General features: G+C 43.0%; 1 protein-coding gene across 1 annotated transcript in view; it reads left to right on the forward strand.

Annotated features, from left to right (window-relative positions):
- The window catches only part of LOC142251834 (uncharacterized), a 132,392-nt gene that overhangs the window by 101,751 nt on the left and 12,763 nt on the right, over positions 1 to 17,878 (forward strand). Inside the window, exons 4-5 of the mRNA XM_075324881.1 lie at positions 5,323 to 5,473; positions 5,575 to 6,030. Of these exons, the coding sequence (XP_075180996.1) occupies positions 5,323 to 5,473; positions 5,575 to 6,030 (607 nt within the window). The remainder of the gene's footprint in view (positions 1 to 5,322; positions 5,474 to 5,574; positions 6,031 to 17,878) is intronic.

Here is a 17,878-nt window from a genome sequence, read left to right on the forward strand (position 1 = left end):
ACTCTCAAAAATACGCGTGCCTTTCCCGTCCCCTGGCTGACCCAGGGGAAGAAAAGTCCTCTGAGAGCCATGACTTGTTCATCTTGGTTCTTTTAGAGACACAGCGAGGGGACTCCAACCACAGTCTCCCTCGTTTCCACTAACTGGGCCACACACACCCCACTTGACTGGCATCAGTTGAGCCCCCTTTTGAAAAAGAAAAAGATGCTTTGCATGAAGCACTCTCAAAAATACGCGTGCCTTTCCCGTCCCCTGGCTGACCCAGGGGAAGAAAAGTCCTCTGAGAGCCATGATTTGTTCATTTTGGGTCTTTTAGAAACACAGCGAGGGGACTCCAACCACAGTCTCCCTCGTTTCCACTAACTGGGCCACACACACCCCACTTGACTGGCATCGGTTGAGCCCCCTTTTGAAAAAGAAAAAGATGCTTTGCATGAAGCACTCTCAAAAATACGCGTGCCTTTCCCGTCCTCTGGCTGACCCAGGGGAAGAAAAGTCCTCTGAGAGCCATGACTTGTTCATCTTGGTTCTTTTAGAGACACAGCGAGGGGACTCCAACCACAGTCTCCCTCGTTTCCACTAACTGGGCCACACACACCCCACTTGACTGGCATCGGTTGAGCCCCCTTTTGAAAAAGAAAAAGATGCTTTGCATGAAGCACTCTCAAAAATACGCGTGCCTTTCCCGTCCCCTGGCTGACCCAGGGGAAGAAAAGTCCTCTGAGAGCCATGATTTGTTCATTTTGGGTCTTTTAGAAACACAGCGAGGGGACTCCAACCACAGTCTCCCTCGTTTCCACTAACTGGGCCACACACACCCCACTTGACTGGCATCGGTTGAGCCCCCTTTTGAAAAAGAAAAAGATGCTTTGCATGAAGCACTCTCAAAAATACGCGTGCCTTTCCCGTCCCCTGGCTGACCCAGGGGAAGAAAAGTCCTCTGAGAGCCATGACTTGTTCATCTTGGTTCTTTTAGAGACACAGCGAGGGGACTCCAACCACAGTCTCCCTCGTTTCCACTAACTGGGCCACACACACCCCACTTGACTGGCATCGGTTGAGCCCCCTTTTGAAAAAGAAAAAGATGCTTTGCATGAAGCACTCTCAAAAATACGCGTGCCTTTCCCGTCCCCTGGCTGACCCAGGGGAAGAAAAGTCCTCTGAGAGCCATGACTTGTTCATCTTGGTTCTTTTAGAGACACAGCGAGGGGACTCCAACCACAGTCTCCCTCGTTTCCACTAACTGGGCCACACACACCCCACTTGACTGGCATCAGTTGAGCCCCCTTTTGAAAAAGAAAAAGATGCTTTGCATGAAGCACTCTCAAAAATACGCGTGCCTTTCCCGTCCCCTGGCTGACCCAGGGGAAGAAAAGTCCTCTGAGAGCCATGATTTGTTCATTTTGGGTCTTTTAGAAACACAGCGAGGGGACTCCAACCACAGTCTCCCTCGTTTCCACTAACTGGGCCACACACACCCCACTTGACTGGCATCGGTTGAGCCCCCTTTTGAAAAAGAAAAAGATGCTTTGCATGAAGCACTCTCAAAAATACGTGTGCCTTTCCCGTCCCCTGGCTGACCCAGGGGAAGAAAAGTCCTCTGAGAGCCATGCTTTGTTCATTTTGGGTCTTTTAGAAACACAGCGAGGGGACTCCAACCACAGTCTCCCTCGTTTCCACTAACTGGGCCACACACACCCCACTTGACTGGCATCGGTTGAGCCCCCTTTTGAAAAAGAAAAAGATGCTTTGCATGAAGCACTCTCAAAAATACGCGTGCCTTTCCCGTCCCCTGGCTGACCCAGGGGAAGAAAAGTCCTCTGAGAGCCATGACTTGTTCATCTTGGTTCTTTTAGAGACACAGCGAGGGGACTCCAACCACAGTCTCCCTCGTTTCCACTAACTGGGCCACACACACCCCACTTGACTGGCATCGGTTGAGCCCCCTTTTGAAAAAGAAAAAGATGCTTTGCATGAAGCACTCTCAAAAATACGCGTGCCTTTCCCGTCCCCTGGCTGACCCAGGGGAAGAAAAGTCCTCTGAGAGCCATGACTTGTTCATCTTGGTTCTTTTAGAGACACAGCGAGGGGACTCCAACCACAGTCTCCCTCGTTTCCACTAACTGGGCCACATACACCCCACTTGACTGGCATCGGTTGAGCCCCCTTTTGAAAAAGAAAAAGATGCTTTGCATGAAGCACTCTCAAAAATACGCGTGCCTTTCCCGTCCCCTGGCTGACCCAGGGGAAGAAAAGTCCTCTGAGAGCCATGTCCACATTGTCCGTGGACAGACGCGTGTGCTTATCTGCCAGCAGACCACCAGCAGCACTGAAGACAGGTTCCGAGAGAACGCTGGCTGCAGGACATGACAAGATCCCCAAGGCGTACGTGGCGAGCTCAGGCAATTTATCCAGATTGGAAGCCTAAAATGAGCAGGGCTCAAGTTGCACAATAATGGAATCGATGTTTCCTTGCATATACTCATATATCTGTGTGTCCTCCTCTTTTTCCTTGTCCAGCTCTTTTGTTTTCACATGAGTATATGTCCTTGTCACTTTCCCATGTGTTGTGAGTTGTTTGTCACCTTTTGGACACCTTTGAGGGTGTTTTCTAGGTGTTTTTCTGTGTTTGTGATTGCCTGCCATTGTTTCCTATGCAGTTCGAGTTCGGTTCGTCGAACGTTCGACGAGCCGAACTCGAACGGGAGCTCCGTTTGGCGATCCGACCTCGAGCCGAACCGGGACCGGTTCGCTCATCTCTACTCCTGACCCACTTCAACATGAGCTGGCGAGAGGCCAGAATGTGCGAATTGAAACGTGAACAGCTCTTCCGAGTGTCCAAGTGTGGGATCATTAATGTCCGAGGACGTGTACTCAGCCTTGTGGTAGGAAGGAGGATCAGGTTCTGAAATGTGCGGTGCAGTATCACGGCTACTGACACTTGACCGTGTGGAAGACACAGTGTTTGTGGTGGTGCCAATCTGACTGGAAGCATTATCCGCTATCCAACTAACAACCTGTTCACACTGGCCTTGGTTCAAGAGCGGTGTACTGCTGCGGTCCCCAAGAATTTGGGACAGGACGTGCGAGCGACTAGATGTGGCCCTTTGTTGTGGCGAAATTAGAGCTTGCCCACGACCTCGGCCTCTGCCTGCACCACCATCACGTCCACTTCCTTGTTCCTTGCCAACGCCCTTGCGCATTTTGCAATGCTGTGCTGATGTGTATTCACTAGACTTGTGCGTTATATCCAAGTTTGTGCAAATCGTGCACCTGTACGCTGCCACCGACAGGCACACACGTGCGGTTTTTAAATGCAAGCACGGACACACTAAGAACCTAACAGGTTTTTAGGAGCAAAAATAATGAGAAGTCTGACACTATCAGCCACTGCTGACTGACGTGTATTATACACTACACTTGTGCGTTATATAATAGTTTGGTAAAAACGCACACAAGTGCACCTGTACGCTGCCACCGACAGGCACACACGTGCGGTTTTTAAATGCAAGCACGGACGCACTAAGAACCTAACAGGTTTTTAGGAGCAAAAATTAATGAGAAGTCTGACACTATCAGCCACTGCTGACTGACGTGTATTATACACTACACTTGTGCGTTATATAATAGTTTGGTAAAAACGCACACAAGTGCACCTGTACGCTGCCACCGACAGGCACACACGTGCGGTTTTTAAATGCAAGCACGGACGCACTAAGAACCTAACAGGTTTTTAGGAGCAAAAATTAATGAGAACTCTGACACTATCAGCCACTGCTGACTGACGTGTATTATACACTACACTTGTGCGTTATATAATAGTTTGGTAAAAACGCACACAAGTGCACCTGTACGCTGCCACCGACAGGCACACACGTGCGGTTTTTAAATGCAAGCACGGACGCAATAAGAACCTAACTGGTTTTTAGGAGCAAAAATTAATGAGAAGTCTGACACTATCTGGACTGTTTTAGGCCTGTGCCACACATCCGTGCCTCCGGTACGTTTTTGGCATTTTTTGCACGTACCGGAGACACGTGCTGATGTTGACATACTATTTTTAATCTAAAAAGCCTCACGTCAGTGTTTGCGCACGGAGCGTGTGTCCGTTCCGTGCGTACGTTTGTGCGTGTCGAAAAAGCGCTGACATGTCCGTTTTCCACCGGCATCACGTCCTCACGGATCCATTAAATCCTATGGGTCCGTGTTTACACGTACGTGATACGGATGGCCTCCGTATGCTATCCGTGTGGTCCGTGTCCGTGTTTTAATTAGAAAGTTTGTTACACTCTGAAATACTTTCAGGTGGCGTTGCTAACATATTTTCTTGCACAAAACTAACTGTGCATTTGCAGAAGGAGTGAGCAAGCAAGAAGTAGGAGTTCTGTGTATTGCAAGATCTATTTTGAGCAAACTTTCGTCTTCGAAATATAATAATGGCACCACGGGTGGACACGGAGAAACTTATAACAGCTGTCGAGACTCACCCACCATTATGGGATACACGTGTAGATGGTTACCATGACCGACTGACAGTTGATCGCCATTGGAATCAAGTAGCTGAGGAAGTGTACCCCAATAATGCATGGTCTAGATGTTCTCCTGCAAAGCGTGCTAAATATGGTAAGTTGTTGTATTTTTTTATATTTTTTTATTTAATATCTATATTTGGATTTATTCATACTTTCAAACTGTGATTGTTTTGGCATAGTTATGTTGTCTTTTAGTGTAAAATCCTATGAGAAGATTTGGTGTATGTACTACTCAATATATTGAGTTCCTGTACACTTTTTTCATAGTATCACCAAACTTTCATCAGTGTAAAAAATCGAAGTATACTTAAATTTGTAATCTGACTTGGAATTCCTCATGAATTTACTTAATTAACTGATTAAACTGTCATGTGTTTTTAAATTCCCTGTTGGATTAGTCAAAATTTAGTATCACACTTGAAAATTTTTCTTTTTTTTTTTTTTTTAAAAATAATTGATTAAAATGACATGTCAATATCATTACCTACATGTAGCAAATAATATTTCGAGTAATTTTTAGCCAAATGTCATTGCAAAAACACCGAATTATAATTTAAATATAGATGACAATGACTTAAAATATAATTATTCAGAAATATTATTTGTTTTTGTGTGAATGTCTAAACATGTTTCTGAATGAAAAATATCTAAATAAATTATATTTCATCCTAAGTATTTGACCAACATAATTGTGTTAAATTGTATATTACATTTCACAAACATTATTTAAATTAATGTGTGCAGATTTATGGAGAATGTTGCAAGTGACATATTTGTTAATTGTCCCCAGTTGACTTGGTAAAAAGGCGTTGGCGTTCAGCCCGTGATCAGTACCGAAGGGAGTACAACCCTATGCCATCCTCATCCAGCCAAGGCCGCAAACGCAGATATGTCTACTATGAACAAATAAGCTTCCTAGCACCCATCTTAGAAGTTACACAGTAAGTTTTTTTTTTTTTTAAAAAAAAAAAAAATAAACCCCTGAAGCAAATTGGACAAACATAAATGTTAAGATTGTAATATGTTTTTACATTTCTTATAGAACGGAGGATAATCTTGACGAATCTGATGATGAACCAACAGCAGGTCCCTCTGCTACAGCCACCTCAGCATCAGAACAAGAACCTGCCAGAGAAGACATTGAAATTCCTGAGACTCAACAAGATGCAGCAACTGAATCACATGAGGGTGGGACAGAGAGTGCACAAACCAACACCCAAGGCTCATCAACCCAACAAACAACCACACCAGCTACACAAGCAACACAAACAAATGTACTTCCACGTTTTGCACCACAACCTCTACGTGCAAGAAGAATCCGCAGACCTGAGGAAATGAGATCCTTACCGGAAATAATTGACACACGCATTATTCACATAATGAACACTTTAATTCCAGAAACAGATGCCGAGCGTTTTTGTCGCTCTTTATCAACTAGCTTAACCAAAATTCCTTCAGATAGACAGGAACGTGAAAGAGCTGCTATGCTGACCCTACTGTCAGCTAGTCAGGCAGAACAGGAACCAGTGAGAGTGTATGAGGCCATAGAAAATTGGCGTACCATTATGCAACAACATACAGTCCCAAACACAACAGACAATCAAAACACAATTTCAACACAAACAACAATGGCAACTGTAATAGTCAATAATCCACTATTACAACAATCTGGACAACCTTCAATGGCTTCAAGTACGTTATTCCCAACACCAATTAGACAAGGGTATGTTGCAACCAATACTGGTGCCTTAAGCACAGTACAAAGTGCTACCTCTCAGCAACCCTTGAACTATATGAATTTACAACCAACTCAAACTACTAGTTACTTTACTCAACCCACAAATATTGGTGGTTTACCTAATTTGTTTCCAGGTTCAACATACCCACAATCATTCATGATGCCTCATTATCCAATCTCAACTATGTTACCTACACCACACTTACAAACCTCTGTCAACTATCCTCAAGGTCAACAACATACACACACACAATACCCAATTACCCATGTAGATCCACAGGTCTACTCAACCACAGGCAATGTGTTGGGACAAACCAGCATGCAACAGACTGTTCCACACACTACTGTAGCTAGTAATAGGAATGTTGTTCAGCAAACAACTGCTTCCATTCCTGAAAATACCATTTCTGAGGCCACACAAAACAACATACTCAGCAACACTCAGGTTACTTCACTAGAAGATCTTGTTGACTTGTGATGCACATTTTTGCTAATCTTAACAATCAAACAACAAATCTGATGAATGTGTCAAAATGTTAAAAAAGAGGGATTTCCAAAAATGTGCAAACTCAGAGTTGAAAAGATTTCAAAAAAATGTGTGATTATACTTAGTGACGGATCACATATATGTTTTATGGCCTTTATGTTTGGAAATGTATTAACACAGTTTTACCCAACCAATTTGATGGTTAGATTAGTTCTAATATTCTGAAAACACAGCTTACAATTTTTTGGTCTATGTCAATGTCCAACATGATAGCAACTTAATTGGCCGACATTTTTCAACATTGTAAGCAATGCACACATTTTCTTTACAATGACTCTTGTATGTAAAGTATATTTTGTATGTTATGAAGATTAGCATTAAAATTTTCGTTTTGAAAAATTTAACACAAAATGAACAATATGTACATTTTTAATGTGGATGTGAAAAAATAACATCCTTAATTTATGGATTAATATGCTTATTCGTAATAAAAGATTATGTTTTTGAAGAAAAAACACATGTTTATTTTGGATATTTAATAATAATATAGCATTTTTTCAATAGACGATTAACATTATTAATGTTGTAAGTTACAAATAAGTTTCCTAAAACATGATATTAACACAGAAATGTACATACACATACATACAACATTCAGAAAACCATGTTGCTAACAGAAATGTCAGTTTATGAATAACGCATTTCCCCTTTAATACTTGTTTGATTTAAGCTCAGAGATGTTGAGAAAAATTAACCAAGTTCCTATAATAAAATAATTTGATATTTTTATCAACAAAAAACCATCACAATCTTAACAATCATCACTATTATTATTATCATCAAAACAATTAAAGTAATCAGTAAATAAATTTCTAATTTGTAAACCAGATGTCACGGAATTATGAGACATAGGTTCACCTGTGGGATTAACAACATGGTTTATCTGAAATTCATCATCCACATAAGTTCCTCCTTCATGTATCCGACAGTAATTGTGAAGCACAATGGTAGCCTTGAGTACAGATGTGACAAAGGTTGGCTGCAACTGAATCGTTGTCTGATAAATGCGCCATTTGTTAGCTAAAATACCAAATGCACACTCCACATAACGTCTTGCTTTAGTTAGCCGATTATTAAAGTACTGTTTCCTGTCATCAATGGATCTCCTTGGATATGGTCGCATAACATGTTTGGATAATGCAAATCCTGCATCTGCTACCATCACATATGGTGCCAACGGTCCAGATGTACCAGGTAGGGCAACTGGAGGGGGGATCAATAATGAATTTTCTTGCAGGCGTTGGGCTAATCTGGATGAACGGAAAATACGGGCATCTGAGGCACTACCATAGGCCCCAATGTCTGCATAAATAAATCGGTATTCTGTGTCAACCAATGCCAAAATAACAACGGAAAAAAACTTATGAAAATTGAAATAACGTGACCCAGAGTTTGGTGGCTTTTTAACTCTGAAATGCTTGCCATCCAAAGCTCCTATGCAGTTAGGAAAGTCAACAGAGTCCTTGAAGCCCTTAGAGATTTTCAACCAATCTTCTCTGTTTGGCTGAGGCATCATTTCTTCTTTTAAATGTTGCCATATCATGTCACATGTGTGACGTACTATAACGGCAATGGTTGATCTCCCCAACAAAAAATCAAAATGTAAAGCACTAAAAGATTGACCAGTCGCCAAGAATCTATGAAAACAAGACAAAGAATGATTTACAATTAACACTATTTTTTTAAAATTCAAACAATCATAAGAAAACACAAACATTGAATCAAAAATGAGATTACATCAATAAGGATCAATTACACATTTCACTGTGAAAAATAACACATTTACACAAATTACAAAAAAAACAAATATATTACCTCAGAGTCACCATAAATCTCTCCTCTGGGGAAATGGAAAGCCGCATCCAAGTGTCCTGATGTTGCAAATGAGGTCGTAAAATATTTAGTAAGTAATCAAAACTCTCAACTGACAACCGGCAGTATGAAAAAAACTTATCTGGGAAATTCCGTAACTCAAAAAATAAAGTATGGAAATGACCATGCATAGGCCGCATCATCATTAGTGGATGCACCCACAATCTGGTTCTTCTTACATTATCATAATGCAACATGTGCCGTCTAACGCCAAAACGACGAGATATAATCCAACATAAAAACACTAAGGCCTCCGTGGATAATGGCATTGCCACAATTTTGTCTCAACACATAGGTGCTCCAAGACATAATACAAGCAGGAAAGAGCTTATAGTTAACTTATATTTATGTCCTAATCACATACACCTATGTGTCATTTAATTCCAAGTAATCACCATTATCTCAATGTGTGAAACATGTGAAACACGCACAAAAAACGGACTGCACACGGAACACACACTGACGTATTTCACGCACAGGAAAACGCACACACGTACACACGTATGACACACGATATGCATACGGACACCACACGGAGGGGAAAAACGGACTGCAAATACGGAACACGGACACAAAAAACGGACTACACCAAACGTACGTTTTTTACACGTGAGTGTGGCAGAGGCCTTAGACTGTGTACACCAGCCCCAGATATGATGAAGGCTGGTATACGGTCACCACTAGGAATGGCTATATACCCTGCTTGCCTGCCTGCCTGCCTGTATACTGCTACAATAGTCCTGACAAGGACTCTTCTGGTCACTAGCCTGTATTCCGACCTGGCTATACCCTGCCTGTATACAGCAACAATAGTCCTGAGAAGGACTCTGCTACTGTACTCTGACCTGGCTATACCCTGCCTGCCTGTATACAACTAGAATAGTCCTGAGAAGGACTTTTGGTCACACTGTTTGCAGCCCTGCTATGGAAATAGCTATAAAGGGCCGCAAACCTTTCCCTGAAGCAGCGACACTCTCCCTGCACTGACTGTCTGGATGGCTGTGAGCAGAGCACAGCGCGCCCGCCGGTATAAAGGCTCGGTCACGCTGTGCGGGCCGGCCAATCACTGCAATTCCACAACTAACAGGGCTGTGGCATTGTAGTGGTCTGCCAGCCAATCCCTGCATGAGGGCTGTCTCTCAAAAGAGCGCCAACATGCAGGGATGAAGACCACAAGTACAGCACGAGTATCGCGAGATTACTCGGTCCCCGCCGAGTAGCCCGAGTACAGTGATACTCGTGCGAGTACCGAGTAGTAACAAGCATGCTCGCTCATCACTAATAATAAGCATGAGAAATAAAACAAGTTCACCAGTAAAAATCTTAAACCACTGAATAATCATTTATCTCCTTTTAAATGTTCAAAAAAAACCCCACAAAAAACAACAGAAAGCCACGAGAAACAAAATTACTACTAACCCATAAAGTGCCATATGTTCCACATATATTTTCCATTATACACTACACATTACTGTTACCATTCCAGACATGGTGACACCAAGGAACATGCATAATAAACCAAACATAGAAATACAACTCAAAATGTATAGACATTTCACAGCACATTTGCAATAGAAAAAGCACAGAAAAGCAAACCAAAAAAAACCCCAAACATGTTTAATAGTGGCTTAACCACCCTGAAATGCCTTTTGTCCATGCATAAAATGCTTTGCAGGCCACATATACACATGCTGACATTACTAGTAAACTGCAATGAATACTTCAAAAGGCCAAATAAATACACTCTCCCGTTTGTGAGTCTCCAGTGTATCTCAAAATGAGTCAGGCCCATTAATACATGCCAAAAAAACTATACAAATATGTTTCTAATCTGCCTACAGAATGTGCACATGTAGGTAAAGACAGAAGCAATGCAAATATCTGTACTCACCATATCTATTTTTCCTTCCAGGGGTACATTGAGACCATCCATTCCTAGGGTAGACTATCTCTGCCACAGACATCCATGCTCGTTCCATCATTAACCTGTCATGATAGCCATCAACACGTGTGTCCCACAGCTCTTGATGCCTCTCTACTTCTCCAATCAGCCTCTCTGTATCGATTCTGGGCGCCATGCTCAGTACCTGTGTTGTTCTCTGTGCTCAAAGTTCCCCTGCAGTGAGAGGACAGGTGCCCAGCTGCTGTCTGGCATGCAAATGAGACAGGAAATGTATGTTTGGTGCCAGAATTAATGGCCATCAATTGACCTGATAGATTGATAACAAGTGTTTCAAATTTTGTGATGAAAAGCGGACACGGACGATATGTGCTGAACATGGACATACTCCGTGTGCGGTCCGTGCAGGCACGGACCCATAGACTAAAGCGGGTCCGTGCCTGCGTGTTGCCGGCAAAAAACGGACATGTCGTCTGTGTAGAAAAGCGCACACATGTACTTACGACACGGACACACGTTCCGTGTGATTTTACGTGCGTGTGCCATCTACCATTGAATAACATGGGTCTCCGTGTGTACGTGTCTCCGGTACGTGCAAATACGTACCGCACACATACAAATTACACGGATGTGTGTTGCGGGTCTGAGCCACTGAACTACAGTCAGGACCTTAGTGGCTGGTACTCTTAATACAATGATATTTTTTGCTTGGAATGTTTTGACTTTTTTCAATTATTTCAAATATCATTACAGATATGTTACACTAAAGGGGGTGCTACACACAGCGATATAGCTAGCAATATCGATGGTGAAAGCACAGACCCCCATCGTTTGTGCGTCACGGGCAAATCGCTGCCCGTGGCGCACAATATCGTTAATCCCAAACACGGACTTACCTGCCTAGCGACGTTGCTGTTGCCGGCAAACTGCCTTCTTTCTAAGGGGGCGGTTCGTGCGGCATCACAGCAGCGTCACTAAGCGGCCGCCCAATAGAAACGGAGGGGCGGAGATGAGCGGGACGTAACATCCCACCCACCTCCTTCCTTCCGCATTGCCGGCGGCTGCAGGTAAGCTACAGTTCGTCGTTCCCGAGGCGTCACACATAGCGATGTGTGCTGCCTCGGGAACGACAAACAACCTGCGAGATCAACAATCAACGATTTTTTTAAAAGGAATGACGTGTCAATGATGGACGATAAGGTGAGTATTTTCCATCGTTAACGGTCATTCCTTGCTGTCACACGCAACGACATCGTTAGCGATACTGGATGTGCGTCACGGAATCCGTGACCCCTGCGATATATAATCTTAGATACGCCGTTGTGTGTAACGGGGTCTTTAAAGATAGGGTTGAATCAGAAATTTCAGGGGCCCACCCTGGCAAAACTATCTGGCCCCCTTGACACTCCACCCAGGCTCCACCACAGCTCCGCCTCCACATCTCAAACCTTCCATAGTCCTACCACAACTATAGTGAAAATGGTCGCTATGTGTCGCAGTGGAGAAGGTCCCCTGCGAAATGAACCTGAAACTGTTATTATGGGACCTGTAGTTCCACAAGTATTGGTATTGTATTTAAAGGGTCAGGTCTCCTTAAAGAATAGCCAGTGTGCTGGACAAGTCTGGATAATCCCATACCCCGCCTATGGGTGTGTTTGACATATGGCTAACAGGCCACAAGGTTCTTTAATTGAGTCTGCTATTTGGCACATGGCAGACTGTGTTTAGTCTTTGAGAGTGTGTGGTGCCACACTGTAGGAAAAACAGCCTGAGAGAGGTTGCTAATCTCTGAGAGGCAGGAGCCTCTGTATGGAACACAGCTGAGGGATGTCAGCCTGTGTTGAGAGACTGGCAGAAGCCAGACTGAGAGAAACTGCCAGGAGGCAGTGTGTGAGGAAGCTGCCAGGCTTCCATGAAGAAACCTCATGTAGAGGTGTGTGAACTCACTTTATTGAATGTGTGCAGAGACTGCTAAATCTCCTGAGAGGAATGGACTGATAAGCTGTGCATTAAACCTGACTGGGGACAGTGTGATCAATGAGTGAGTCCACAGTTAAATGGACTGTAATACATTGTGTGACGACACAGACTTTTTCAATGTGTGTCGTGGGTTAAAATTTCTTACATTAGCCAGACGTATTGTTCTTATGTGTGCTAACTCAAGTTTGCTAAAATATTGTTTCTACCAGACCCTCTGAGCGTCCATTGTAATGTAGTTGTGTATTGCTAATCTAATATAAATTACCTTAGTAGCCATTGTCTAGTCTGTGACTTGCAGACTCCATGTAGATATCCTCAGTCTTTCTATCCACATCATTTAAATGAACATTATCCATGCAGCTTGAAATTCATCCAATAAGAGAAGCAACCTTGTACAACCAATCCGATAAGGGCACAGTATATCCATAGGGAAGGCGCGGGCTATAAAAAGGGGACTTCCTTAAGTCACCGGTGGTTGGATGTCACATGATCCAGTCTAAGCTCTTAGGAGCTGGCTAGGGGATCAGGACCAAGATACCTTGTGGACTCGGTCTAGAGACTTTGGCTCTGACTAGAGGAATACTTGGCTACATGACTTCAAACCAAGGACTACTTAAGGAGGAAACCCAGGTTGGGACAATCCAGTCACCTGGTACAGACTTTGCAGACCTCAGCCAGCTTCCTAAATCTGGTGTTATTCCAGTCTCAGTGGGTGCCCGCCAAAAGCGGGGTGCTGCAGGATTGGAGTAAATAGCCCTGGAACCTCTGAGGCACGGACATTCTAAATCCCTGGTGAGCCAGCGGAAGGGTGAGACTCTGTTGCCTGTTACATTTGTGTATTTTGCTGGTTATGTGTTATGTGCCGTTAATATTTTAGGGATCCAATAAAGTCTTAATATTGTGATTCCCTCACCCTGTGTTGTCTGAGTAGTGTTCCGCCCCCGGTTAAGGAGGTTGTGAGTTCAGTTGGGATGAGCCCTGAGCCACGCTGTCTTTCTAAAGGCAGCTGGGCAAGTGGACAAGAGCACCCACTGAGCCCCGTGTCTCCATACCATGTAAATTCCTTAAAGCCGGAAGAGGATTTTGTGTTTAAGTTGCAAGTGTGGTTTATGCAGCTTTAAAATAAAACAACTGGACTTTTAAATGGAAAAGTGTTCCTGTGTGCCTCAGTTATAACTGCCAAGTGTTCCGTGTGTCTCAGTAATAGCAGCCAAGGGAGTGTCCCCCAATACATTCAGTGAGCGCAGCCTCACAAAAATATATATATATTCTGCCCCTCTGTATAATATCCTCCCACACACTGCTTCTCTGTATAATATCCCCATACTCTTCCACTCTGTATAATATGCCCACACACCACAACTCTGTATAAATTCTCACACACTGCCCCTCTGTATAACATTACACACACTGGCCATCTGTATAGCTCCCACACAAACTGCCCCCCTGTATAATATCCCTACACACACTGCCCCTCTGTACAATATCCCCTCGCACACTGTTCCTCTGTATAATATCCCCCCACACACTGCCCTTCTATATAATATTCCCACACACTGCCTCTCTGTATAATATACCACATACACATTGCCCCCTCTGTAAAATAAACCACTCAAACACAATGTCAGTCTTTATAATTTACCCCCACACTCCCCTCTGCATAGTATCCTCCTACACACTGCCCCTTTGTATGATTGATAAATATACAGAGCCGGCCAAAAGTTTGGAAACACCTTCTTTATTCAAAGAGTTTTCTTTATTTTTATGACTCTGAAAATTGTAGCTTCACATTGAAGGCATCAAAACTATGATTTAACACATGTGGAATGAAATATTTAACAAAAAAGTGGGAAACAACTGAATATATGTCTTATATTCAAGGTTCTTCAAAGTAGCCACCTTTTGATTTCATAACTGGTTTGCACACTCTTTGCATTCTCTTGATGAGCTTCAAGAGGTAGTCACCGGAAATAGTTTTCACTTCACATGTATGCCCTGTCAGGTTTAATAAGTGGGATTTCTTGCCTTATAAATGGGGTTGGGACCATCAGTTGTGTTGTGCAAAAGTCTGCTGGATACACAGCTGATAGTCCTACTGAATAGACTGTTAGAATTTGTATTATGGCAAGAACAAAGCAGCTAAGTAAAGAAAAACGAGTAGCCATCATTACTTTAAGAATTGAAATGAAGGTCAGTAAGTTTGAAAAATTGGGAAAACTTTGAAAGTTTCCCCAAGTGCAGTGGCAAAAACCATCAAAAGCTACAAATAAACTGGCTCACATGAGGACGGAAGGAAAGGAAGACCAAGAGTCACCTCTGCTGCGGAGGACAAGTTTATCCGAGTCACCAGCCTCAGAAATCGCAGGTTAGCAGCAGCTCAGATTAGAGACCAGGTCAATGTAACACAGAGTTCTAGCAGCAAACACATTTATAGAACAACTGTTAAAAGGAGACTTTGTGCAGCAGGCCTTCATGGTAAAATAGCTGCTAGGAAAACACTGCTAAGGACAGGCAACATCTGGTCTGATGAGTCCAAATTTGAGATCTTTGGATCCAACCACTGTGTCTTTGTGCAACACAGAAAAGGTGAATGGATGGATGCTACATGCCGGGTTCCCACCGTGAAGCATGGAGGAGGAGGTGTGATGGTGTGGGGGTGCTTTGGTGCTTTGCTGGTGACACTGTTGGGGATTTATTCAAAATTGAAGGCAGACTGAACCAGCATGGCTACCACAGCATCTTTCAGCGGCATGCTATTCCATCCGATTTGCATTTAGTTGGACCATCATTTATTTTTCAACAGAACAAATGACCCCAAACACACCTCCAGGCTGTGTAAAGGCTATTTGACTAAGAAGGAGAGTGATGGGGTGCTACGCCAGATGACCTGGCCTCCACAGTCACCAGACCTTAACCCAATCGAGATGGTACACAGTACACTGAACAAAAATATAAAATCAACACTTTTCTTTTTCCTCCTATTTTTCATGAGCTGAACTCAAAGATCTGAGACTTTTTCTATGTGCACAAAAGGCCTTTCTATACCCTAGGTACCCTATCAAAAATTAACACATTTTCCATGGCCTGGAACAAAGTAGGGTCTCAGAGTTGTACCATACTGAAATTATTGCACAAGACATTTAAATCTGAAAATTCAGGATTCTAACAAGTCTTACATCCCGAGGAGTTTTCTCCCTCTTCTACCCCGGAGTGGATGTCAATCCTCAAGCCCACACTGTTTCCTCAGGGCCACAAGGTTTTTGTAGCACTTCTGAATGATGTACTGTGGCTGATACTTCTGGTGACTTACGTTCACCAGGTGGCATGATTGTTGGCCTTAGGACAGAGAATAAAAGGGGAAAGTCCCTCCCTACTATCAGGTTGTAGTGCCCACTAGCAGCCAATTCCACCTTATGGCATCACCTCCCGACTGGTGTGTTTATCATTACCAGTGTGAAAGGATAATCTTTTAAGTCCCAGTGAAGACATAACATGGCAATTTTTTATCTGGTGAACTCGGTGTGTGGTACTAGGTTGGCCCTCACCAGGATCATGAGACACCCTAAGTACAGGAAGGTCACATAAGGGATGCCCTTTATTTCAACTTGACATACAAGTTTATTACTGCAAGTCTCTGTGGTTCAATTTGCACAGACCCTTTTAGCATAGAGGAACTATTGGTACCCAAAGTTTGTGCCCATGAGCTCAGCAAGGTGAGGAAAGTCGGCCCTTACATGGTCTGGCTCCTGCATTACAAGCAGACTATTGGGACTTCTAACCTACAGGATAACTCCAGGGCAGCCCTCCTTGGTTCTGTCGAACAGGTCAGCTCCTCATTAGCCCCATACTGCTCTATAAGGGCCAACCATCTGGAGCGCATTATTGGGGACGTTCCATGACCAGGCCGGCGTCCGTTAGAGTAGAAAAGGGGAAAATGATGGGGATGGTAGAAATATCATTATTCTCAGATTTCAAAGCACAAGCTATGAGTTAAAGCGTTATTATAGTTTTCACTAATTGAATAGAAATATATTCTTAAGTGGATTATTAGAAAAAAATAAGGATTTTAATGCTATTTTTTCTTAATCCATGTACTGTGTACGATGTATGAACAAAGACTCTATTTGAATCCTTTTAGTTTTCACCTCTTTCAGAACTCTCCTTTTACTTAAAAGGTTTTCTGTGTTTTTCAATTGCTGCAAATATATATGTACACCCAGGGACATAGCAAAAATATCACAGAAGCTTTCTGCTGGGACAATAAATGAACTCTTTGACTATCCCTGATATAGCTTTCATGTTAGGTAGGATTGTAAATGCATGAGGTTGAAGGGAATGTGTCTCACAGCTCCCATACTGTTTATAACGAATAACTGTCATGTGTAAAATCCCAGAAGATGGGTTAATAAAAAGTCAACGGAAAGTTACCAACCTTAATTATGGTCTGAAGTTCAGAGCTGGGCTCTAGATGACACACATTTCTTGCTTTTCAAAAAAATAATATAATAAACACATGTAATCCATAAAACTTGAAGTAGCATGCTGCTATAAATATAGCAGAACAATAGGGTAACCTAATGCTGATATGTACTCCCGAATTATGAGTCTAATATACAATAATGTGCACCAAAGAAGAAAGCAATTCCATTTACATAAACCGCAGGAGTTCAAAATGACTTCTTCCCTTAATAGGGTTAGTTTATTGGACAAATTGTGCCTATTGAGGTGAGCGATACTGTTCCTGATCATTTTCCCTTCCCTTTTATGCAAGAAAACATTGTTATAAACGTATTCTAGATTACAGGTTGCTCTTATGCACATGATAAGGATGTGGAGAGGTGATTAATCCTGGCAATTGTAATGAAAGTTGTATAAAGAGCCTTATATCTTGCACTCAATGGTGTTTGGTTCTTACGGTAAGGGCTAGCACACATAGCGAGTAATACAGAGTAAGTGGAATGCGATAAAAAAAAAATCACATTCCACTCGGACCAATATTACTCTATGGGCCCACTCCTGTTAGCGTTTTTTTTCCTCAGCCCTAATCAGACTGAGAAAACTATTGCAGCATCCCGCGGGTGCAATGCGATCTGGTTTCACACGCACCCATTCAAGTCTATGGGGGCGAGAGAAACATCGCATTGCACTCGCATTTCAGCGGAGTGCAATGCGATTCTCGCATGACCAGCAACAGAGGAGATAGGGAGATACATCCCTCCCTATCCTCAGCAGCTGTGTTCTAATCGCAGGATCGGAACACAGTCGCATGACACTCAGCTCCCACTGTGCTGGCAGCGTGAGCTGAGTGT

This window comes from Anomaloglossus baeobatrachus, chromosome 9, assembly GCF_048569485.1.
Source record: "Anomaloglossus baeobatrachus isolate aAnoBae1 chromosome 9, aAnoBae1.hap1, whole genome shotgun sequence".
Taxonomy (NCBI): domain Eukaryota; kingdom Metazoa; phylum Chordata; class Amphibia; order Anura; family Aromobatidae; genus Anomaloglossus; species Anomaloglossus baeobatrachus.